At 31.9% G+C, this 27,255-nt stretch overlaps 1 protein-coding gene and 3 pseudogenes across 1 annotated transcript; 2 read left to right on the forward strand and 2 right to left on the reverse strand.

Annotated features, from left to right (window-relative positions):
* Positions 1 to 3,027: 3,027 nt before the first annotated feature.
* On the reverse strand, positions 3,028 to 4,030 carry LOC143221142 (uncharacterized; annotated as a pseudogene).
* Positions 4,031 to 4,169: 139 nt separating this feature from the next.
* On the reverse strand, positions 4,170 to 4,931 carry LOC143221139 (ATP-dependent DNA helicase Q5-like). Its single transcript, XM_076446658.1, is given in 4 exon segments — positions 4,170 to 4,293; positions 4,295 to 4,511; positions 4,599 to 4,710; positions 4,830 to 4,931. Coding segments are annotated over 4 exon segments (555 nt in total).
* Positions 4,932 to 8,129: 3,198 nt separating this feature from the next.
* LOC143221140 (bridge-like lipid transfer protein family member 1) lies at positions 8,130 to 9,866 on the forward strand (annotated as a pseudogene).
* A 237-nt stretch (positions 9,867 to 10,103) lies between these two features.
* LOC143221141 (uncharacterized) lies at positions 10,104 to 11,038 on the forward strand (annotated as a pseudogene).
* Positions 11,039 to 27,255: the final 16,217 nt, after the last annotated feature.

Here is a 27,255-nt window from a genome sequence, read left to right on the forward strand (position 1 = left end):
CACTGCTTGAAAGTTGGTTTATTCGATGTCACCGATTGTTATTACGGTAAGGCGATTTAAACCATAAAAATAAATATTTAAAATAACATAAAGCACATAGATGTATAATATAACGCAGGTAAATAACATATCGTAATAACCATTGACATTAAAAACATAAAATTAGAGACAGAAATTTTGTTCGTTTACGTAGGTCAATTTACCGTTGCAATGATGCAGGATTTCCCATTGCACTGTCGAATCCACAATTCTACAAGAGCGATCAAAGCATTCCGGAAGCTGTCAAAGGTTTAAATCCAATGAAAGATATTCACGAATCGTTTGGTTATATCCAACTAAACTCAGGTCTACCGGTAAAACTTGGCTTCCGTTTTCAAATAAATATGGCTTTACAAGATATCGGCCACAAGGCTAGGGTAGAAAAATTCGAAAATATTGTTTTACCGTTGCTGTGGTTTGAAGTCGTAAGTATTGAAATATATCGAATTGCGATTAAATTATGTAAATCATATTATAAATTTAATTCTAAGGAGTATCTAATTTTCAAAACATTTGCTTTTTTTTTCTTTTTTTTAGGGAATGTATGAGTAACCAATATCGATGCTTACTCGTTTCTGGTTTTACTTAAATTTCTTACCAATTCTGCAATATGTCCTGATTTATTTCTTGTTCTTGGTTATCATTGTACCTATAGCGCTTGGTTCACGAGACCTTCTTCTATCAGCCAAAAGGATCGCTATCACCTCGACAATGGTTGGATTTTCGAATTCAAAATAAAAAATTACCACTTTTTAACAATAGCCAGATATCGTCTTTAAAACAAAAAATTGTCCGACTATTAACGCACGATTAGATTTCTAGATGGAGGCTATTCCCCAAGTAAAACTATAACTCAGAACCAATGGAGCGCAACGGATAATTTTAGATTTCGAGATATTGCAATCGATACGGCATGTGAAAGAGTACTGTTAGAATCTCAAAGTGTCTACCATTTAATACGAATTGTATTCAAGTGCAATTATAACATAGTAAGCAGTGATATTTTACTCTAAATTTTTTGGTTAAAGTACATATGTCAATGCAAGCGGTGCTAATTCAGAAACAATGATGTTTCTACTACTACGTATATAGTATGCATATAATATATATTGTTATTTAAAAAAATTTATTTAAACAGCTTTTTATAATAGCGAGAGCTTAAATTTCTATTTTAGTTATAATACTTTGAATTTATAAAGTTCGCGCAAAGATCTCTACAGCTCAAGAGAAAGGAGAACGAAAAAGAGGATTCTATAATTATTAACGCAATTTTATATAAATAATTGATTGCATTAAGAGTGATATTATAGACTGGCACAGAGATTAAGTGATTTATAGTACACATAAATATCAAAACAAAAACATGAAACAGTTGATACTTAATTGTATTACCGGTAAGACAAATGTAATATAAGAAAAAATAGGAATTTTGAACTGCACCGTTTGTAATTGAAATTAAAATATAAATTGTAATCCCCCGGTAACGGGGACGAATTTTCTGTAATTATTGTTTACTTAATTTGTACACTTAATATTTACTAGTACCATAATAATATATTCTTAATAATTGATAAGCTATTATGTAGAGCTGTTAAAAGTATTATATCGTATAGAAAACATTGCGGTTATAATTTATGATCCATCTTGCTTTATCTATTGTAACGGAACCTTTAATGCATTTTGATAACTTCGTTATAAGATATAATTCACACTACATATTTGTACCTAATAATAAAAGTTTGTGAACAATTTATTTATTCTGTAATTTCACGTTATTGCGTTAATGAAATAGTTATGTTTAACATGAATGATTTGTGTCCTAAAGAAAGCTTATAATTCGAAACTTAGAATTATAATCTTTCTTCGGATATAATTAAATATACTGTGTACTTTCTTATATTAGATTATTTGTTTTGATTTTCTATATGTAAATATTGTAAATAGACTATTAATTTAAAATTTCCAATGCATGTAATATTTTCATTGGTTATAAGTTTCGAGAAGCTCCATATGACGTAAAGAGTAATATCAGAATTAAAGAATTTATAAATAATTGTAGGAAGATAAGAAAAATCATCAAATTTCAACAAAATATAATGTGCTGACAGAAAAAAAAAAAACGAAATGTATGTTAAAAACTCTAATTTAGAAGTTGTTAACTAAGAATATTTTTGTTAAATTTCACCAATTATATGCATAATAAAATATATATTTAAGTAATAATTATATATTTTATTAATGGCTATAGTTAACTAAGGAAACGGTATTCTTATGGTTGCAAATTAATATGTTACTATAATACGTATTTTCATAATATTTAACCCTAAAACGATAAAAATAAAATACGCCTTTAGCTGATTGTATACACGAGTTCTGTTTCCTTTGTTCTATATTCTATATAATATTACAAATAATTGTTATATTCTTTGCGTAAATATTGCAATTCTTGCCAGTGAAATGATTACGATATAAGTATTTATAAGGATTGCTCAATAAATAATATTTATAACAAATAATACAAACAATATTTTTCTGTTCAAAGTTAAAGAATATTTAATAAATTTGTTTTCTTCAAATCACAAAACCCAAATTAAAAATAAGGTTAATATCATAACATATTAGATACTAAACAAAATTATAAATTATATTTTTTTTAATTTTCATGTATATGCGCAAGAAATGTGACACACTTAATTACAGGTTGAATCTTTAGTTCTATATATAAATAATGAGATACATATGCTTGTATAAAAATTTCTGATAGAAAAAAAATAACTACATTTCAAAATTTCAAGATTTAATCGATATGTTTATACTTAATTATTAATGGTTGCTTAGATATAAGATAGTTTGAATAATGTGTATAATGAAAAAATTATGATTCCATGTTTATCCAGATATATCCATATACAATCTTTTTTTTAATGGTTACTATATTGTTTGTAAATAGACACTTCTAAAAAAAGAAACACTTATTTTGTATCATACATTTCCGAACAAATTGTTGTATTCTCTCTTTATCTGAAATAATTACTTATTAATTCAGATTTAATAATATGATTTAAAAATTTTTTGTATATTATGCTTTACCAAATACTTTTTGAGCAAGACTATGATGCATATCTCTACATGTTGAAAATGTCGTTTGATCAGGAATACGATCAGATGGATAATAATTCATTAAATACGATTTTTTAATTTCTACAGTCTTAAACTGAGTTGCTTTATCTGCAGGTACAAGTATCTTTTTATCTTTTCTTATGTGATGATTCAAACTGCACTTTTTATCACATTTTTCTTCTAATAATTTTTTTGCTTCTCTATGTTCAGTTACTGTAGCTTTTTCTTGAGACTTTTCTTCTTTTTCCATATCTTTTATTACTGTTTACTATTGTATATATTTTTTTCTTTTTAGCATGCTCAATTTCAATATTAACAATTAACCAATTTTATTATTTTTATTAACAAAAATCTCATTTACGCTAAACTGATTAATAGTGGTATCTTCTTTCACATTAATCGTAGGAAACTTTTCTTAGTTAAGTTTCACCTTTTTATTTGATTCCATATGTGAATTATTTTCAAATAAATCTACAGTTCTACGTTTCTTTTTACCGTGGTATTTTGATTCTATTGAGATCTTAATATTTGTACTATCATTATTTTCCGCAACTATAACAACGGGCCCCGATTTCTCAGACTGTAAAATTTGTTCATAAACTGATTTCTTTGCAAGAGATTCTTTTTTATTTCTGCACTTTTTTCCACACTCCTTCAAAGATGTTTATGATCTTTTATTGTGTGATACCATTGCATTTTCCTCGTGAATTTTTCGAGCACAAGTGAAACCACTTGATATTTGAAAATCAGTAACATTATCTTTTTCATTAACTTTTCTACTATATTCTTTTACATGATTACTTTTTTCACCAGCACCATGTTCGAAAAAAGGAAAAAAATATTTACTGATATTACGTTTTGGTTGTCTCATACTAATGTCATTATTATAATTTTGCCAAATACTTGTTTTTAATGTACGTTTCTTATTATTGTTAGATTTATTTTACAACAACTAGAGACAAATTTCAGCGTAATTACATTTCAAGGTAATGACATTTATTGTCAATACTTCAAACTTGTAAAATAATTACTTCTTTTGCAGCAGTAGCTCTTAATACAATTATTGGAAAATTGGGACATAATTTATTAAGTATTCCTGATTGTCTATAACCAGGCCTATAGTCGTGACCCCAAACAATAAGCTTCATTAACAACAAAATAAGATAATGCTTTTGCTTTCTTTAATTTTATTATTATGTCCTGTAAAAAAATTCTAGGAGTAACATACAGTAATTTAATCTTTGGAGAATTGAATGTCAAATCTCTCATTATTGCATTTCTCTCCATAGTTGTGTATGAGTACAATGAGCAAGCATTAATTTTTTTACTAATTAAAAAGTCTACTTGATTTTATAATAATAAATTAATATTACATAATATATTTATATTTTCTATGTACATGTTTGCTCTTATTTTAATATAGGTATATATACATACTTTCATTAGAGCTAACAATGGAGAAAGAACAATTGTAACTTTACCTTCTTTCATTGAAGCTGGTAATTGAAAACAAAGTGATTTTCCTGAGCCAGTTGGCATACATACAATATGCTATCTTGTTGACCTAGAAGTATTTAATATTAATTTATTTAGAAATACTAAAAATAAGGAAGAATTTTCAGTGTATACAAAGAAATAAATAAACTACGTATTTATTTTATGCGAATGACATGCGAATTCCAACCTTTATATATAGCAGTGGTTGCTCGTTATCGTATATCACTTTTAAAGTCATCATAACCAAATACAGCCTTCAAAACTATTGATAGCATTTTATTTTAGAACAAATTAAGTTCTCTAATTATGAAAGTAAAAAATCGCAATTACTATTATACTTGTAGTTTGCAAACTACTTAATACGCTGCCTATACGAATCGAGCTACAACTACAAAAGCCCGTCATCATTGTTTTGTCAAAAATTTCGTAAATACCTAGATAATAAAAAGGTTTTCTATTTATATTGACGAAAGTAACTAAAATATTGTATCGGAATTTTCTAAAGAAAACAAAGTATCGTTTCAAGAGATTGAATTTACTATTTTCAAATTAAACGTATATTTGGTATTCCATATATTATAAACAAGTTGTTAAAATTATTGATATATATGTGCTAAATAATGCCGGTAACCTCAAAATGATATTCAAGATAATCTTGACAAGACTTTATTTATCAAATATACACTTTGCAGTTATCTAATTTCTCTTTAGTCACTTTGTCTTATTTTCAATATGAACGAAGATATATGTTGAATTTAAATGGCACACATTATATAGATGTAGAATGAATTAGAAAGTAGAATTAAAAAACACGATATAACTAATAAGAATCAATTAAAAACTATTATTTTGCAAGAATGGAATAATATAGAGCCGGATTATACATCGAAAATTGATGACGTCGAATGCCGAAACGATTGAAGGAAATTATTCTGAAGAAAAGAGACCAAACCAACCAAATATGTTAATTGTTAATTTCTAGATACTCTTAATAATTTGTGTCAATACTTTTGTTGTTATTTCGTATGTCACTATATTTATGTTACTGTTTCTATTGAATAATAAATTAGAATAATAAATAAATACACGTGTCCACAAAATTTTCCTCTCCATCAATTCGTTTCATAGTTTTAAGCATTTTAATCAGAACAATCATGCTGTGTCAATACTTTTGATCAATCCTGTATGTGTATATATACATGAATTACATTCATAGAATTCTAATAAAATAAATATTTTTTTACGCAATATATACAAATATACAATTTCCATTACTTTCTGAACTGGTTCATCCTATTAGTAATTAATCAATTAATATCTGCAATTGTAATTATAAACTCAATGATTATAATTTATACACGTACAAAATTTCATTAAACTCATCAATCTCTGTTCTTATTTCCGAATTAATAATTTTATAATTATTTTCATTGTTTGTTAATGCTGGTAAATGAAATAAATTTCAATTTCTCTTGTTATTTTCAGCTTGCAAAGTTTCGAATTTTAAATTCTTATAATACTATATTAAAAAATATATTGATGTCTGAATCTAGGTAAAATATAATGTAATATTTGAGAGTCGGAAATTAATAACTGGAATAAAAGCTTCATTAAAGCAACTTTTTGTGTATCTGGAACATTTACATGACATATTAATTAATTCATATTTTTTATTTTCGTCATAGAAAATTCAACAATGAACTTGTATAGTATAGAAGTAATCTGACCTATAAATTCCAATTTCCCCTTTTGACATGACTTTTCTTAAATCACTTAGTAGTACTCACTCAGTATTTAAATCACTTTTTAACATCTCAGTATCATAACCATCAGTTCACATCACTATTATTTTCTGTAATTCCAAATTTATTTTTTACTTTATTTTCATGATAAATATTGGTGCAGATTTTAAAGCTGTAACGATTGCTGTATTCCTTGTATATATTTTACATAGAATTATTTCAAAATTAAAACAAATACGATTATATATGTACACATTACATATAATTATACAATAATAACATACAATTCTCATAGGGGTACTTTGAATTTATACGGTTAATTCTGTTACATCGAACGCAAATACGTTATTTTCATGTATATCAATTTATATTTTCTCAACTTCCATTTTTAGACAGACATTTTTGTTCAATTTCTAATTTGTAGACTTCTAATGCTAATGTTAACCATTCACTTATGTGTTCAGTATACTTTAAAAATAATTTTAATAATCTGCAATTATTTTTAATGTTTAAGTAGTAGTTTACATACTTCAATCATTTCTATAAATTTCAAAACATTTTGCTGATAATTATTTGCTTTTGCATTATGCGACGATTGTTCAGAAACCATAAAAATATGTTGTCCATATATGTTAGTAATACCCAATATTTATGTTTATTTTATCTGAATCCATTGGTTTCATAGTTTGAGATCCAATTGATGTGTTCACAGCTCTTGTCAAATTTCGATATAAATTTATGCCATAATGTAGTTATTTCAATGCGATTACGATTATTTGATTCTATATCCCTCATCTGTAGATTACAGGTGTACATGCTTACTGTTAGGTATAAGAAGACAACTAGAATGACGTAGTTATGATTATCAGTATTTTAAATAATACAGAAATATATACCTGTGCTTATTTGCCTTAGTCCAAAGACTTATCACTACATTTGACATTTAGTGGTTAAATATCATTTCAATTTCCTTATTATCCTAATAATCCTTAATTAGTAATCCAAACCATTATTTTAGACCTGGTGAAAAAAAATATGGTATGAAATAATTTTTGTTCTTGAGAATATAGAAAATTGTTTAATAATTATTATTCTATTAAATTTGATTTTAATCATATAGAGTTATAGGCCAATTCTTATCAAGTTTTCGCGTTTTTTATGCAGTCAGTAATAGCTACTTTGTCGAAAGTTGATCGAAAAATTGTAGTCGTTATATGTTTATACATTTTAAAATTTGATTCTAAAAATATATTACTATTCAATAATTAATTAATATAGGGTAGTTACATCTTAACATATAATTATAATTATTAAATTGTAAACTTAAATATAAAAATATAAATTTTTAATTGCGATTGATCTATCTTATGCTATTGTGTAGACACGGGTATGTAATATTACGCAAAAACATTGATACTAATAAATAAGCACTGTCCATGAATCAGTAGTATTTTTTTAAAATAATTAATTTCGTATAGTAGACTACGATATTTATACAACTAATAGTATGGTATTATAATGAAAATTATTGCATAGAATTATTGTATAATAATAAATTAATATACATTATGTATTGTGTATATATTTTGGAATAGCAACCACGATACATTAAGTATAGTAATGAAGAAAATATTTCTATTAGTTTTATAAATATATTGTTTTTATGATTTTAGCGATTAATTTAAAAATGGGTAATATTTCTTGATTCTGGAATAAAACAACAAAATCATCATGGTGGATAACAAGCTATATAATTATGCTACAGTTTCATCTTTCTCTGGAATTGAACCAGTATTTTGGAATTATTCCGATCATGTCATTCTTGATGACCATAGGATGGAAAGTAGTTTTATATATTTACTTTGCTCATTAGTGTCTGCTATTTCATGGATCATTTATATAGCTTATTACGATAGCACAGTCATTGGTTATATATTAACAAAATTATTAATTCGCTTTGTTATTAGAGATGGATATGATAAAGTTGGTAAGAAATACATACTGTATATTAATATTGATATATTTATAAATTAATCATAAGTTAATAATAATTTTTTTATATCCATAATAATAATTATTATTACATATTTATAAATGTGTTGGTTGTTTTTAGGGTTCTTTACTTTAAGTGCATTAAGTGAAAAATAGTGTTTAGGGATATAGTTTATATCACAACAGATTACAGTCTCAGAGTACAAGATGGTTGGCTTATATTTAGGTGGTGAGGATTTATGTTCCCGAAGATGTATCTGATGGTATTTTATACCAAGTAAATTATATAATATTCATTTGATAGTATAATGCATAAATTTATATAATAATTTTTAATAATATTTTTTCTTAGATTTTTCACATTCGGATACGCGACTTTCAGTTATGTTAAATGGTTTTGAATTGTATGTTTATAATCGTTGTCAGCTATATGCACAATTAGAAAAAACATTTTGTCTTACACCACAAATGTTTTCTAACGAAGAAAATTATTACAATAAGAGTGACGATCGTGATGCAGAGTCATTCAGTAATACTGCTCATGAAACACGGCAACAGATAAACGCAATGGATGTTTCATGTCATGTTGATAATATTAGGAAAAAAGAAGCTCATGTTATAGCTCGGGCATGGGAAATTGGATGTTTGCACAATTAGTATATAAATAATTTCTTAATGTCTTTTCATTTAAAGTTATTTAAAATGTTCTAATATTTTAGGGAAGATTGGTATTTGATAAACAGTTAATACCAACGAACTTATCAATAACTGTGGAAGAAGCGCATTTTGTAATTCTACGAAACGGGCAGCGTCTCGGTACGATCATTTTATGCATTTTACAAAATGTAAAACTGAAAATTTCAAAGTTACTTTAGCACCTAGTCCGAAGTATACTGGGATGGTGGATGATCTGCCTAGATGTATGGGAGAGGTATTCGATGTATTAAGTTCAAACAACATGAAAGTTTATTATTATATGGACGAACTTGGATTTGGCCCTGGACATCTACAACTGATCCAGTTAGTAAATTGAGATATTGGTTGAAGCTATGCCGCCAATATGTGGTACTGATATTAAATGCGGGAATGGCACTGATTTTAGTTATGGACTTTGGGCTGATGGACAAAGACGAACATTTATTTAACTTTCTTTTTCTTACTGATTACCAACCATTGAAAGTTGCAAAAACTCCTGTCACAGGAGAAAAAAGACAACTTCAATCATTTGATATTAGACTGTCAACATTGAGTGAAGCTATAATTGATATATTCTGTGGTATAAACAGAGAAGCAAATGCAGTTCATATTAATGTAGGCCCAGGATCATATCTAGAAATCACTATGCCATGGATAGTTTTACAAGGTGGATTTACTACAATAATAGCAGATCAACTGTCGTTACACCTTTTTTTTTTTTTTTTTTTTTTGGTGACGCGGGGAAATCTTCAAAGGGATACCCCGACTTCTTGTGGGTGAGGGGAATTTGTACCTACTAAACCCCCCGCGGTGGTCGTCCTTGCCATGATCGGCGGGGCACCGGGGTACAGGCGTCGAGTGAATTCACCTATGACACGGGTGCCCCCCCCTGCGACTTGCCTTTGCCATCGGACCTGTCTTCACTCTTTTGCCTCCTCCTCTTGGTTCTTCAACGGCGCCGCGCGACCACCGTGCGACTGCCTGCGGTCCCCCCCCCCCTCCGCCGGCGGAACGGCAATGGACTTGACGCACCGTCAGAGGCTCTCGCCGGACGTTATCCAAGTCACTTATTGGACTATTGTCCAGCAGTCGAAACGGCGAACCTGCGACGCGCTCGCCGAAATCGCCTTTCTGCGCGGGAGCGGGCCTGGCTTCGTCCTTCCCAGATCAACTTCGCGGCCTCCTTCTGCAGCATCCCTTGCACGCAGAAGGAGGCCATCGCTCGCCAATTCCTCTCGTTCTCCACCATGCTAGGCACGATGGCAGAGTTATATATATATATATATATAACTAAATATTGATAATTAAAAGTAATGCAATTTATTTTATTTATTGTAGGTGATGGACCTGATATTTGGTTAGAAGTAGCATCTGTAAATTTGGCATCAGTAATCTTAGAAGCTGCAATTTCTCTTCCAACTCCTGAACATAATTTACATTAAGTACGAAATAAGTATTTAACACTACACGATGAAGCTACAAAACGTTTATGGTCCTTATGGCTCGAGACGGTGGTGTGAAAGCAACAAAATGTAGTTGTATAGAAGGCTGTGCATTTTTTGGGAATAACTGAAATTGGCGAACATTTTTTAAACCAAGTTACCATGCTTTTCGAGATGGCATAAATATTGCTGCATACATATACTTCAGAATTAACGAATCTGAAAAGAAAAAGGATTTTACACAAGGGTCAACTAATATTTCATACATCGCCTTATAATATACAAGATGTATCTTTACAAGACTACCCTTTTACTGAAGTAAAAGTAACTGCTATGCAAGATGCATTGCAAACTTCAAAAAAAGGTGTTGAGCGACCAAGGTCTGTGACAGATCATAATAACGAAGAAACTAGTAGTACAAAATTAATTGCTGCTTCAGCAAGTCCATTCGCATGCAGCGGTGAACGGAAACTGCTGGACAGAAGATTTTTTTATACATCGATGCGGTAAATTTGGAAATAGCTTTGAAGCAACTTTTATTAATGATTTGATAATTTTTTTGAATATTGCATATATGGTTGCATAAATACGCTAAATTCCGAACTTATAATATGTCCATTAATACTTAGAATTCAGAACGTAAAAATTTAAACGAAACTTATGCATATTAATATTTGGAAAGGAATGTTAACTTGTATATCATTTATACTGCTATCTGTCAATGTAACTTCTTAGTGTATCTTATGTTTCAGTGGGTTCTGTCTCCATGAATATTTTCTGCTTCTTGTAAGCTTATCTTTTTGATATAAAAAATAATCTTATTTTTAAACACTTATTTCTAATGTACTACATTTAATATCATTAAAAAAATAAGTACCATAACCATCATTATATTGCATTCAGAAATATTGTCTTATTATCTTTTCTTTGCAGTGGAGGCAGTGTAAAAGACGTATCATGTTCCCGACTAATGGATGCTAGTTCTGTTGTACAGTTACTACAAAAATTAGATTCAGATTCAAAATTACATACAGAAGGAAGTAAATCAATTTTAAGTGTTCCCGAAACTGCTCCAAAATGTAGGGTATCTGATTCTAAGTTAGCAGTTGACTATTTTAATGCATCGGACATGGAACCATTTTATCAACTAATCCACAATCATTGTCAGTGGTATCTACAGAAATAAATTCTTCAGACTTAATTCAAACAAGTATAAAAACTGTTGATGGCATCAATATTTCTGATTCCCGTCACTCAATATACGTAAAATCACAGTAGGACGAAAAATTGAAACAAGAAGTAAAATTAATCAATTAACGTGATTGAATTACGTTATATAAAATATATATAAATATATGATTTACAAATGCAGTAAAATATGCTCTTCTATATTTAAGACAGTTTATATTTACAGGTACAACGGACAATATCTGTGACTTCAGAAAATCATTCAGAAGCTTTCTGCTCTGCTGATGAAGACACGAGTCATATATTAAGCGGAAGTTGCAAATCATGCTTGCGACAATCTATTGTCGGATCAGTCTCAGTAATAAATCGTAATGATAGTATGAAAAAGAAGTTCTCCTTGGATTTATGTATTGTAGAAAGCTCGACAAAAGTAAATGTTTCCACATCAGAGAAAACGCATACTTTAGAGAGGGCAAAACCACAGTCGTTAGGTACGAAACGAAGTCCTAGAGTAAATCGAAATACCAATTTTAAAATGATGCTGATTAAAACGGCAGAAACGGTGCACTACGTGATTCTGTTTCTTCCACAAGTTTCATATCCGCTGTATCATCATAAGAAGATGTTACTCTTGTAAATCTACACATGCAAGTAAATAAACCTATTGCTGATTTCCCGCTTCTAATGTCAAGTTACGTTAGTCATTTAACTCAGGTAGTTTCAAATATATAAATTCAAATTTTCAATGTTTCTAATAAACATAATTTGAAAGTAATATATAAATAATTTTAGATACGTTGCTTAAATTGGAGTCAATTATCGGTACCAGCACGAAATGCTGCATTCACTTCACCACTTTTTCAGCGTACCGAGGATGGTAGGTTAGTTTATGTTGGTGGGAGATATGTACCAAAATTTGAAACAGTCACTGAAGGATTTACATCATTAAAAATGATTACACGATATGATGATTACCTGTAGCAAATTCAACTAATGAAACTCCTACACATCCATATCATTGGGATAGTACAACTGTTAATCATATGGAAGGTAGAATGTGCATACAATATTTTTCTGTTCTTACTAAATGACTATCATAAATACATTTTCCAGATCGCGCGCGCGCGTATGTGTGTGTGTTAACGTAATTGACGATTGTGTTATTATACTAGGGAGAAGAAAGATCAAACAACTCATAATAAGGAAGAGTTGTTAACTGTGCAACATGGAAATGGATTGCGAACGACGGTTATTGTAATATTTAAGGGAGATGTAGATATTACGTTAAGTCCTATGGTACTAGAATCTTTGCAACGTTTCATCGATGCTATTATATGGACTTCAGCTACTTTACATACATTGAAAAATTTTAAATCATCTGTATTATGAATGCTTTGGAAAAGTTGAAGATGCTAATATTTTAAGGCAACACCAAAGTTTATCCTACTGGAGTCAAGTATAAGCTAGTTCATAACGATCCACCGCTGAAGGAAATATTAAGAACGTGCAAGGTGGCGATAAACGTTAGTTCGATTATATTCAATTCTTTATCATCAATAGCATGTATACTTCTTAACATTCTTGATTAATAATAGGTAATATTGCTTTGCAAACAAACGTGTATGAAGAAGGCATTATGACACAAGTACAAGGCTGTATTGTTTTACCAATGGTAATTATTAACTTCAATATATATCTTCTTAACGTTTAACTTATGTTGTATATATTATATACGTAATACAGATATAATATATTAAATACACGCATTATATGAACAATATATGTAAGACATATATATTGCATACATATACATATAATATTTTTGAGCTAACATTAATTATTTACATTTAATAAACTAACATAAAATAATATATTTTAGGTTTCATTGAGAGTTCCTAAAGAACTATGAGACAGATGCAAAGTGAAACTCAACGTTTCGTACGAAAAACAGAGATTTCACTTCCATATTATAAACCTAAGCAGCAGACATTGTAAGGATATTTAAACAGCAGAAATGTAATAATAACAGGTCTCTCGAATGTCCCTACAGTACCACCTAAATTAAAAATGTCCTTTTGGTATTGTAGATTATTTCTACAATATAATTGTGATACATTGTTAAATACTTTTATATTATAATGGAAAGTATAAATTACTTTGTAATTTCTTTACTAAATAGGCAGATCTGGAAAGGAAAAGAAGGAAGTAAAAATATTTTATATGTTTTGCGGTTCAGAAGGAGACTTGTATGAACATAAAATAAATACAAAAAAGTCTTTATACATTCTTCTTGTTCTTCCTTCTCTTTTTCTTCCAGACATCGCTATTTAGTAACGAAATTACAAAGAAGTTTATATTTATCATTGTAGGATAATAGAATTCAGCGATCGTGTCGGTTGTGCGCAATTCAGAAATCTTAGCATGATCGGAATTGAGATCTTTTATTGCTTTCTCATTTTTCGACTTTCGTCTCCTGCTCTGAATCACGCGAGTCCAATGTTCGGACAATCGATCGTCACTGGTTCGTCCTTCGTTTTAGAATTCGATGAATAAGAAAGACGATTGCTTCGAGGACGAGTTCCGGATTACACAAGGTAAGAACGGAAATCGCAATTCTAACTAATAAATACGTTGCTATCTGAGGAAACCTGTTGGTACTGTTGTTGTTAAAGATAATGGAAGTGTTACGATGTTAAGGAACGGCGCGAACGTACGTAAAGAAAGGAAGAATGTTAGTCACATCTTCGGAACAGGTATGGGGGATGACGATGTCGATGAGAAAGATAAGATAAAAACAAAAGAGAAGAAATAACGAAGCATGTCGATTATGGCATAACTAATGTATCTCTATCTGCTCCTGTTAAGTACCTATAGACGCGCGTAAACTTCTACACATTTTCCAGTCGATGTGAGATGTCGAAACGCGAATTTTGTTTCACCGTCTGCGCATCCTCGGCTCAGTCACCGATCAAACTTAAGTAATCACGATTTCACGAAGTCGAAGAGCGATATATACGTTATGAACTCGACGTTGCATGTTTCTATTCAACCTATCGATCTTTCTTCGAACGAACGTAAATTTCATTCCGAAAATTCGCATCCACACAACAAAACAGGTCTCTCTACCGAGCTCGCAAACTTCTCTCTCTCTCTCTCTCTCTCTTTCTCTTTCTCCCCCTCTCTCTCTCACACTCTCTCTCTCTCTCTTCGATCGCTCAACAATTAGTCAGATGTTCCATGCGCTTTAATCTGTGTCGAAATACGTGAATCGAGGACCTCTAAATTTGATAAGTAAAACCTTCGCTCTACGATTCTAGCGTAACTACAAGAGTTTAGCGTAACTGAAATACATCGGCGAAAACGAAGGTTATTTACGTTCGACCTTGTATCATAGGCGAAGGAATTAACACATAACTTCTTTCGATGCGTGAGACGACAAACCGGTCCATAGTCGCTTTCATCGTTGAAAAAATGCATTTCACACCATTGATCTTCGAACAGGAAAATTCAAAGTACGTTCCAACGTGACTGATTTTTTCTTTTGAAATTACTGGTTCGAATCACTGTGTTTCTCCAGTAGCGATCATCGATCGACCACCTTGGTCGATAGCGATCGAAATTGCTAGAAAACGAGCCGGAACAAAAATCCGAGAGAACAGATTTAACCATTGTGAACCAAATAGTCGCGAGCACGAAATAGCGGCCTTACCGATGATTTTTTAGCCTCGTAATCGTCAACTCCGAAGACTTTTGTAACACCGTAAGTTATAGACTAGCCCTCACACGAACGATCGGCTACGTTTCGCTAATTTCACCTGAGATTCGTGTCCCTCGCATTCCCACCCCCTACCAGGAGTCTTCCGAACGACCAATCATCGTCGTTTTCTTCTAGGGACCATCGTTTCGCCTCCCACTAACGTGATGTGACAAACAGTTTCTATAACTCTGGTAAAAGAGCGTGGAAACCGGTAATTAGAAACCCGTCGGCCGCGTAAGAGCATTTCAGTATCGCCATCGAACAATTGATTTCCCTTTTCAATAGCGACGGGGTTTTCGTATATGTATTCCATGGGGAAAAACGGGAAACGCGACTTCCGTGCTAGTCGCGTTTTCGAAAATTCTATGGCAAAGGAAGCTGCAATATTTTGCTCATCGATCGGCCAGTGTCGTTTCAATTGAAGACACAAGGAAATACGACTTGCCGTTCCTCTCTCTCAATTACTCTCATCCAACACGAAGAGATTCCTCGGGATATCTCGGCACTCGTTTGATTATGCAACCGAATTTTCGTCACTCTCGCGTACTTTGTTACGAGTATTCTCGATGCTCGTTCGGTTAATGTTGATTTTTACATCGAGTCCGACCGAGTGTAGAAATTACAAGAGCATCGACCATGCAGACGGATTCGTACACCGTTTCTCGCGTTCTGGGCGGTCGTTTCACCGCCGTTTCTAACGCGGCAGCAACCGTAGCAATATTAGCAACGGATTGAATCGGGTCACGTATAGGACGACAGGATGTTCATCCACGGTGAAACCGGGTAAAAAAGGAACGCGTTTTTCAGTGAACCCGAAGTTAGGTTAGTATGATAAAAAGGAGAGCGGACGAACATAGCGTGGCCGAAATTTTGAGGCCGAGAATAAGGAGGAAAGAAGAAGAGAAAAGGAAAGGAAAGGATCGTTCCGCGACATCGCGATTATAGGTATGATAACGCGTACGGGAGGTATAAGCGATTATACTCCCTTTATATCGAGCGTGTACTCGTCTATGTACAGAACGAAAGGGATGATCGCGAGTGAAGAAAAAAAAGGAGAGAAAAAAATGAAAGGAAAAAAATATGGGACGAGGCTGCGGCCTCTCTCGAGTGTCCTTGTTCGTGCTTTTCCGTCTTTACTATCGAGGATATTAGCGACAAGGGAGAAGACAACCTTGATGACATCAGCAGAGAAGTAAGTTTAGCAACGATATACTTCGCCAAAAAGGAGATCTTTTTTCGAAGGCCTCCAGACAATGAGAAACATTGTATTTGCGTCAGCGTACATTTTTAATGGGAGAAGATCACAAGATTATATGAATGATAAGGTAAAATTATTAAGAAAATATAGAAAAACAGCATGGTAACATTGATAAGCAGTAAGAGGGAATAAACGAAGCTCGCGAGTTCCGCGATAGATCAGGGATGACGAAGGACAGGAGGCGTAGCTGACGACGGAAACGATCATGCCGTTACGCGAAGTTCCCAATGCACATACATTTCTACGTTACGAATGACGACGTCGACGAATCGTCTCGCGGAACGCGCGAACCGATGGCCTTTTAGGAACATATGTGGCAAAGGATTGTATGTTGTTTCAAATAAGACGTTGTTGTTTTGTATACTATGTACGGTTATCGCAGTTCTCATTTTTCCGTCCTCGTTATCCTCGTATAATTGTAACAAATCCTTTTTTTTATATCCTACCAACCTTTATCTTCTAATCTAAATCGGTTCAATTTCAAAGCTAAAAAGAAATTTCAAAATTTAGAAAGGATACTTAAATACTTAAGAGTACTTAAATTTTAGTTTCCGGCTAGAAATTCACGGTCATCCACAGATCTGAAATGAGCTATGCATATTACAGGCTATACTACTGGAATGATTAGATTCATTATTTGAAAATGCACCTTTTTCACGCCAAAAATTAAGTATTTAAATATCTGAAAAAATTCGTTGCTAAAGGTGAAGCATAATTTAGAGACGGAGATAATTTGTTGCGAAAATGGAGGTGAATATTAAAGTGATAAATTCAAAGTTTGATGTAAAAACAGAGAAATAGCAATTCAATACAGCTGATCATGTAAATCTTACACTTATGAAGAAAATGAGATTAATGATACATGCAGCAAATCTAAATAATTAGATTTTGCTGTATAAATTTTTGGACCACTTGCACTGAAGATCAACGTCTGTCTTGGATGTAATACCTTCAGGAAAGTGGAGTCGCATCAACCTAGATCTCGAAAAATTCCATGCTTTTTTTGAACAATTTTATGCTCTGATTTATCAACATTTAATTAACAAATAAAAATTTTCAATAACAACTTATGCAGCGATTTCTTTGAAATTAAACAAATCTGGTTTAATTAAATCATGTTAAATAAATTCAACAAAGTAATGTTAAATAGTCATATAATGCTCTGAAGATTTGTTTCATTAAACAGTGTTGACGTAGTTTCATTTTTAGCGTTTCATTATTCTGTGCCTGGAAATGCGCATATTTGAAAAAAATTTGTCACAAGAAACGTTTCTTTCTTTATGATGCTATTAGGTAGCTACGTATAAAACTGAGTAGGATAATTGACCACATAGTAAGTAATTTTATGTAGCAGGCCGTGTCTTATATGATAAGGTTAATATTTCAATCCTAGGTGTTGGATATATATATAAGAAAGGAGGGTTTACCGAGGACTTGCGAGAAAAACTCCGAACCTCCGTTAACCTGGATACCATCCGGCAGTGAGACAGAGAACGACGGTTAGTACTATTCTATTAAGATTTCAAACAATTTTCAGTTAATATAATTAACACTTTTCTATTAATATAAATTGCAATATCACAGTTTCAGGTAAAATTTTTAGAGTTTCATCCAAACGAGGGCATTGGCACTTTAATTTCAACGAATTTCATTAAAATTATTTCATTAATATATTATTTTAATTAAAATAATTTCTGGAGTCTTCATCTTTTCAAAAAACAAAAAAATGTTAACGTGTTTCGAAATATAATCATAATTTCTCGAAAGTGTAAATGTGTAAATGGCTGTTCGCTTCTTCGCCTTCTTACTTGCTTGTAAAGAAACTACTTTAATCGGACAAATTTTCAATCCTTAAAAAAATAATTGGCGCTATTTGTTATATGAAATTCATAAATTGCGTGAAAATTATAACGTGGATCTTGAATAGAATGTCTTCAATTGTTTGCTACCATAGATAATCGAATAGATTATCGAACCAATCAAAACGATTCGTTCCGTATTTATAGTTTTGTCATTACCGAAATCGTTAATTTTGCTAAAATTATCCGCATCCAGAGAGAAACGTAATTATGCATGCCTATTTATTTTCATTATGCCACACTAATTATTATTGTTATTAATCATTATTTATGCACACTGTGTTTAGAAACTCATTACGGTAGTCTAGCATTAATCATAATTAATACCGCAACGTACCAAAGTTAGGAACGAAATATTTATTTGAATGAAATTATTTTCTTCGAAACAATGCGATGAGAAAAAAGGTACGAATCGAAAATTATTTCATATTCGATCAAGAACAAATTGCATTGCACGATATAGCAAACCGCAATCCTCTTGACAACTGAAACGCAAATAAATTAAAAGATTGCACGATACGGTTTAAGAAAGTTAAAATAACTTTTAGCAAAATGAAATCTTTAAACAATATTTTGCATTTCAAATATTACGTAATTCATTTCGGTTCAAACTATTTTCCAGATAAATTATCGGAAATTTCTAATCAATCCGTACCCTATCATATCAGTTTTCTATTTACCGAATATCTTCCGCACTTAAATATCATCTCGTACGATAGTAATCTACGTAAAAGACAAATATATAGATTACTAATTATCGAGAGAGGCATAGAAAACAATCGTGTATGTGTTCGATGATTAGGTAGCTATTAGGGATGTGTAATTTAGTTGGTAAAGATAGGTGGATGGTTGATTAACAGTGGCTTCAAAAGATTCGGGGGGCGAGTCTAATCTGTCCATCAACGGCAGCCATTAAGAAGTGAATTGACGTGGACGATGGATGATTACCACCGGTAGCCGCTGGAAAGGGTCTGCTGGTTGACCCAATGCACGTTTATCACCCTTGGCCACTAAGAATGTTAATAGGCCCCGCAACACCTATGCCAGCCGATGCGATACACAGTATCGTGGAAAGGAGAAAAGTGTAGATAAAACCGTATTACTCATTTATCCTATATCAGACGTTCTAGTTAAATATCTGTCAACTGGATTTTATTCGATTTAAATAGTCTCGAAACAGATGGAAGAAATTACAGTAACGGAAAAGAGTGTAATACAAATTACTCTAATTTTGTTCAGAGTTAGTACTGTCATTGAGTATTATTTAGAATAAATATTTATTCGATTTAAATAGCCTTGAAACAGGTGAACGAAACTATAGTAGACGAAAGCAGCGTAATTTCTAAAATTGCTCTAATTTTGTTTCATTAAAGTTACCACCGTCACCGAGTATTATATAGTAATAATAGGTAATTGTTGAAATAATACAGTAATATAATACGGTAAAAATTTATTAAAATTAATGTGACATCAATAATGCTGGATTTCATAGTATTCATTTTCGATACGTAATAGTGATTTTTATGTTTCTATGAACCATTATGTAGCATCCAAGATAATCCTACATCATTTGAGTAGAGAACTGTGAAGAATACAAATAAATCGAGAAAGAATTACTATGTAGAACGATAATTAATTGAGACTAAATTAGTGTCTGTAAATATTCGAAAGCGTACAAGCATATCTCGCGCGAAAAACAGAAAATTTTACGCATTGAATTTAATTTGAAAGAAAGTTAAAGCAGCAAGAGATTGCATTTTGCTAAAAAAAACTACTATGTTGAACAAAACGAAATAAAATATGAATATATGATTTTGTAAGGAGATCAATTAGTTCTCATAAATATAGAATATGAATTACAGACGACTATATATGATTATATAATATAATTTTATTTATATTACCGTGACGTTTCTTCTAAATAAAAAGAGAAAAAAATTATTGATTTTGAAGAAGACCCACTTACTTTGTCGACTTAAATATCGGCGAAAATATTGGCCGAATTGCTAAGATATATACACATCCTCGAGTGAAAGAAGGTTCAATAATTTAAACGAATTAAATGATTAATGAATTATTAATGAAAATTCATGGAAATTATACATACGAGGAATGGAATATATCCAATTGGAAAAAAGTAAAAAATAAATGCAAAGTCTCATCGAATATTAATAAAATATTTCATATAACATATAGTATAATACATTAGGATATTATAATTTTTTCCTGTTATGCAAACACTTTATCCAATTAGGATCAGCTCGTGTTTCAATTTATAAATTGCTTTCGTCCTTTTATTTATAACGTAAGAACGAATAATTTAGGTAATTTGGGTTTTTCTTTCATATACAGATCTTTCTCTAGTATTTAGAATAGGTGTGTGAAATTTAAATACTTTATTTTTCGACGTAACAAAATTCATACTGCGCAAAATTGTTAAGTTATTGTTATCCACAATTACTAACAAATTATTGATTATTTTATTTCCAAACTTCCCAACCAAACTTCACGTTCATTTCTCTCCTAGCAACCGTCAAATTTTCTGAGAAAACCCTCGTACACATATTTACTACCTCTCCTATAATTTTTCTCCGAAATTACTCCGACATGTAAATTGCTATAACATAAGCACAAAACGGATCAATTTCAAAGGCAATAACGAAAGAAAACAATAATACAAACTTTCGTATACTATTGAAGAAAAAATAACGGCGAGTAAGTATCATTGAATTTGGCAAAAAACATATTGCCAGAAATAGCATATACACATAGAAAGGAACAATACAAAGTATTATACCCGAGTGTTCTCGAAGCCAACAGCGTGAATTTACATTCATCTAGAGGTAGTAAGATCAGAATTAGTCTTGATGCTACACGATCTTGGGAAATTAATCTTGGGAAATTGGTTTGATCGCACGAGAGGTGGACTGCTTCGATATCGAAGTTCCGACATATCCACCACTCGCTCTACCGTTTTACACACACTCCAAAATCGTTCCCGAAGAACACCACTGGTCGACCATCCTTCGTCACCTCTGCACACTTCCAATACGAACAACGATTTCTCTGGTTACAATAGCATTGCAGCATGATGTAATCCGAGATAGCAGAGATAAAATACGGTTTAACTGCAGAGCTCAGGAGATTGCACGTCGAAGGAATGCGGATCTGATTTGTCATACTGCAATGACCTATTCATCTTGATGACGAATTATACGAATGCATGTCATTCGTTATAGGTGTCACATTTGCAACTAGAATTATATCGCATCGAGAAAAACGAGTTGTGCGAATTTGATTCGATTATGATAGAGACTGTGTCTGATACCGATGAAATATTTCATACTGATATCAGAATTTATATCACTAGTAACTGAACGACTTAACGACAAAGAATAGAGAAATGCACAACATTAATCACACATTTGGTGAATGCTGGTTGGTAAATATTATAGCAAGCAGTAATGATTTTTGTTTCATCATGAACATGATCGTCCACATTCTCGCAAACAGTGAAATAGGGCGTTGATTAGGAGTAAAAAATTAATGGTAATTATTAAGCAGGAAATGAAAAGTTGTAACTTGTCCTACTATGACACCGAAAATGAAGATAACAAAGGCACGCTTCATGATTAAAATACAGAAATTTATTCTCGAAATAGTCAGACAGATAGCTGCAGCAATATAGATAGCAAGGAAAATATTTCCTGTGATTGTATCGACGAAGATAATTATTGGAATATTCTTATTATTACTTTTCTCTTCTCCTTGGCACACGATACAGAATGTGTCCCATTATTATTTTTATTATTAATATGACAAATTGTAGGATTTTTAGGATATGACCTGAAAGGTTCCAAATCTGGTGAGAGAATTTTTCCTATCAGGGAAGAAAACTGAAATTTACCAGTTGTCAAAGAGACAACTTCCAAACATAACTTCGCGTTTATTTCTCTCCCAGAAACACTCAAATTTTTTGAGAAATCTCTCGTAATGACGTTCCTTGCTGCCTTCGGTTATTTTACAAAATAATGCGTTTAATCCTTGTGGCTAAAATTTTATTGCTTCACGCTTCAATTTACCCCGCTTCCTTTCTAACGATATTGAATTATGAGACATTTTCTGTCACAGTACAGTTCAGAGACGAAAATGATAAACATGTGTCGTATGATATCCGATTACTTTCTATATTCAACGATAAAGGCAATTTCTCTAAATCACGAACTTGGACGACTGCCGATTACAACGTTTCACTTAATGAAAGAGAATGCTTGTTTCTTCCATCGATCCAAGCAACCTCTCCTTCTAACAACGATATAACAGTGTATAGCCATTTATTTGACCTGAACCAGCTTACAATTAGTCACGTGTATATGCCAACATCCTCGATTCGACGGCAATCTTGATAACGCGCAACATTATTAACTCGATTTAGCTCACCAGAGATTATTTCCAAAGGCTGTGTCTCATACAAGGTTACGATATGGTAGTACAAGAAATCGAGTACGTCGAATAGTTTGAACACGTTTAAGATGAAATGTTTCGGATGAATTTTGACGAATGTCAAAAGGACATTCATCATTTTTCGTGGCACTTGTGAGAGACATTCGAAAATTTCTGCTGCAGAAATGCAAGCTTCCATTCGTCGTATTAGCGATTGTCAAACTGTTACAAACGATTCCATTTGTATTGGAAATCTATTCGAGTGCAAATGGCTAACCCCCTTAAATTTTTATCCGGAATTTACTTCGATTAAAGAATACTTAAATAACTTACTAAGAATTATTTGAATAAACAAAGGAAGAAAGAAATTCGATTAAAGACTTATTTACACTACTACTGCACTTTGTAATTTTTAACTCCTTGCACTCGACGATCTTTTCGTTAGGGAAAAGTACTAACTCAAAAACATTCTGCCATAAAATCGACGAGATTTTAAAAACGGTAGATAAGAAATCGTACAGAAATAAAGACGAAGAATTATTTTACTTCGATATTCCACGTATCATTCATTGTATAATTTTAAATTTAACATATTAATTAATATCGATCTTTAAAATTTATTAAGGAGTCATATTCGAGATAGAACTGCAAAGAGTTAACAAAGGGTTAAAGATCGGTAGTCGAAGGCTGAAGGGGGGAACCCTTAGTTAGCCTCAGAATTTTATAACAAGGTAACAATTATGATAGTTCTTTTCAGAACGACCGAAATTCCGAATGTTTCCAGTTGTAATTATTCAACGGCAAATGGAATTGAAAATGAAAATATAGTGAGGTAGTAATAGAATACACCAAGACGAGAAAATTTATATTCGTCGATAATATATAATTACGAAATAACTGTACAATAATTATCAAGGTACGAAATGACCTCAAATAAAAATGGGGAAATAAGCACGTCCGAATAAGCAGATTTTTTTCATATGTCCATCGGATAATAATATGCAGGAATATTAAGTAAAGAGTTGAATAAAATTCGTGACATCAACCACGACCCGAAGAAAAAGAATGCGAAGAATGCAATACATAAAATTTTGCCCTTATTAAACGCAGCACAACACATCAAGACAGAAAAATTCAAATTCAATTCAAAAATTAGGACAGAAAAATCTTTGCAACATTTTTAAATTGTCGAAAAATACTGAACAAAGGTAAGGAAAAAAAAAGATTTGGAGGAGTATAAATACGAAATGGAAAAGATTTTCGAATAAAACGCAGGAAGGAATATAAAAATTTCGCGTGAAATTAGAGAATACTACGGCGGAAAAAGAAAAAAAGGAAAAGCGAGATGGGGAAGTAAAATCGATGACGTTGTAAACTGTAAACTTGTAAACTCTAGGGATCGGCGTGGAAGTAGGGGAAAAAGAGAAAATGGGGGAAGAACGGTGGCGTGGTGTTTCCTCGAATGTCCGGTCGTTTACAAAACCTGTCTGTAACGCAGACGATTAAAAACACCTTGCATAGCGAAACTCTGCGGTTCATTTTAATACGAGTGAAATGCAATAGAGCAAAGGCAGTGGTTGAAATATGCCGGAACGATGCATAATGCATTCTGAGATAAAATATGAACTTATGCGCGTGCTGAGTTGCACTGGTTTCGATTCGATCGACAATTACAAAACTTCTTTGACCCCTGTAACGCGTGTAATTTTCGCGGAATAGTTCCGATTAAATTTTGAACCGCTCAGAATACGCGCGCACAAATATCATCAGCGTAATCCATCGAAAATCCACACAAAGCGCTCATCTTTCACTCCTCTATCCTCTACCCAGGATGCAAAAATCCGCTCAAACACGATATCCATCTATTTTTCGTTTTTTTTTCTCTCCTTTCTCACTCAGCGACCGTTGTCTTCCTCACCTTCGATTTTTCGTTACGATTTTGATCTCGCGATTATCTCGAATGTAAATTACCTGTACACGGAAAAATTACGCAACCGATGCGACGAATGTTGCATTCGAGCATTTATCGATGTGTATACACTATTGAATCCTGTTTTGTTTTATTTGTTTTTTTTTCTGTTTCTGTTGTTTCTTTTGTTGGAATAAGAACGGGTAAATGGAAATTATTACGGAGAATTGGCAATGTAAGGGTAGAAAATATTTGGAGTGCACGATTTTCAGGCGTACATAAACAGGGATTATTTAGACCGGGTGATACAAGCTGTTAATATTCCGAAGGGATGATTTCGAATGAAAAAATAAGTCGAAGAGGTGGAAACAGATTTTTGATGAGTACCTTCGTTTTCGGGGAAATTAAGGATAATCGTGAATTTATTTGAATTTAGCATTCCACGCTGTAATGGAAATTCTGTTTATCGGCGAGAAATAAAAGTTGAGATTGAGAAATGTTGAGTTGATGATAATAAATCAAGAATTGTAATAAACGAGCTGTTAGTCATGAGTATAACGATGTTTAAATAAGATACAATGATTTAGTGGTATAGAAATCAGAAATATTTTCGAAATAGACACATACACAGGAGTCATTCATTCTTCGAATACATTACTTCCCCAATCTTCGTTATTCGCATATTAATCAGGTGGCAGAAAAAAATTCGTTCTCGATTAAAATTTGTAATTGCCTTCCGTTTATGTGCGTATAATATATATTATAGAAATTTATTTTACTTCCTTCTAATTGAAGTAGCATTCGACACATTATCTCAACTGGATCATAGTCTTATAAGAACTTAGTTTTCGCATCTCTTTTAAATAAATGACTCGCGTGTGTCGATTTGTCAGATTGTTAGACCACAGATGTCTATTTTTCGTGCATGAAAATTGGGAGGCGGGAAATAAAAGGAAATACAAGTCGATGCAAGACCGTAAAGGATTCTTATTATCAATCAGGTGACACTAAATTAAAGAAGAGAATTAATTAAGATCGATAATAGCAAAAAGAGAAATTCAGATATCACTGAAATTCAATATCACTGCTCGACTTCACGTGTAATAAGTACTCAACACTAGAGTTACCAGCCTGAATGAGAAGTCAAATACATTATTACATTATTAACACGCGAGTTATAATACTTGTAATGATAGGACGAGGACAAATAATTATATATCATTGTATTTCTACTAAAATAAAAGCCAACATTCTAAAAATAAAATATCTGGATTAATTCATTTTGACTTCTTCGGTAGCCCTAGCGTTAACAATTAAATCCAGGTTCGACTTACCAGTTTCTGACTGTCTCAACCTTTTCTTCTATTTATTTTATTCTTTCCTTTTTTTTTAAACAATATATCGAGCCTCATTGAGGCTTTAGCAAGACAATAGCTTTGTTTCTATCGTATTGAAATTCGCGGTATATTAATTTTCTAGTTATTTAGCATTTTTTAAGGAAAATTACTATTTAATTTAATATTCTTATTACAAAATACAAAGAACAATTAACAACGAGGAATATCGGGATCTTCTTAGTGACACACTCCATTGATGTATAAAGGGTTAAATTAAATTTGTCATCACTGGTATAAATGTTGTAATTTTAATTCATTTTTCTAGTTTAAAGAGCGAGAAAAGTTTTTAATAATATCGTCATAAAAAATAACCCAATTATTATATGAAAAGAAACGGACTCCACGTGTTTTTCTTTAAAATAAAATTTGCGAATTAATCAATACGTCCTAATATGATAATGCGATGCTAACTGATTTGAGTACAAAAATACTCGAACACGAATAATTATATATTCCAATTAGATCACTTTATTTACCCTTTAACGACCATGTCCGTATTATCAGAATGTCGATTTTGTGTCAAATCTTTTTTATCTCGCGTTACCTCGTTCTTTCCTTATCCACTGAGACGTGAAATCAGTAATATTCGAATTTCCTAAATAAAAATCTGTTTGGTAATTTAAGCAATCGCTTGTTAATCAGATAATGAAAGAATTTCGAAATTTTTATCCGATTTTCGTGAAACATGTCTTTAATGACTCTTTTAGCAACAACTAACTAGCTATTCGATGCTTCTGAACTGGTTTCGCTGCTGAGCTTTGCAAATACTTATACTGTTTTCGTGTCACGAGTGATATAACTTTCGCGACGATTAAATGACGCGGGTGGATTTAGTATAATCGTTACATAATGTGTAAGTTGGCTTGTGTTGTATGCTGATATCGAACCGAACGCGATATTTTTAGCGAAACTAAAT

Source organism: Lasioglossum baleicum, unplaced genomic scaffold, assembly GCF_051020765.1.
Source record: "Lasioglossum baleicum unplaced genomic scaffold, iyLasBale1 scaffold1945, whole genome shotgun sequence".
Classification (NCBI taxonomy): Eukaryota; Metazoa; Arthropoda; class Insecta; order Hymenoptera; family Halictidae; genus Lasioglossum; species Lasioglossum baleicum.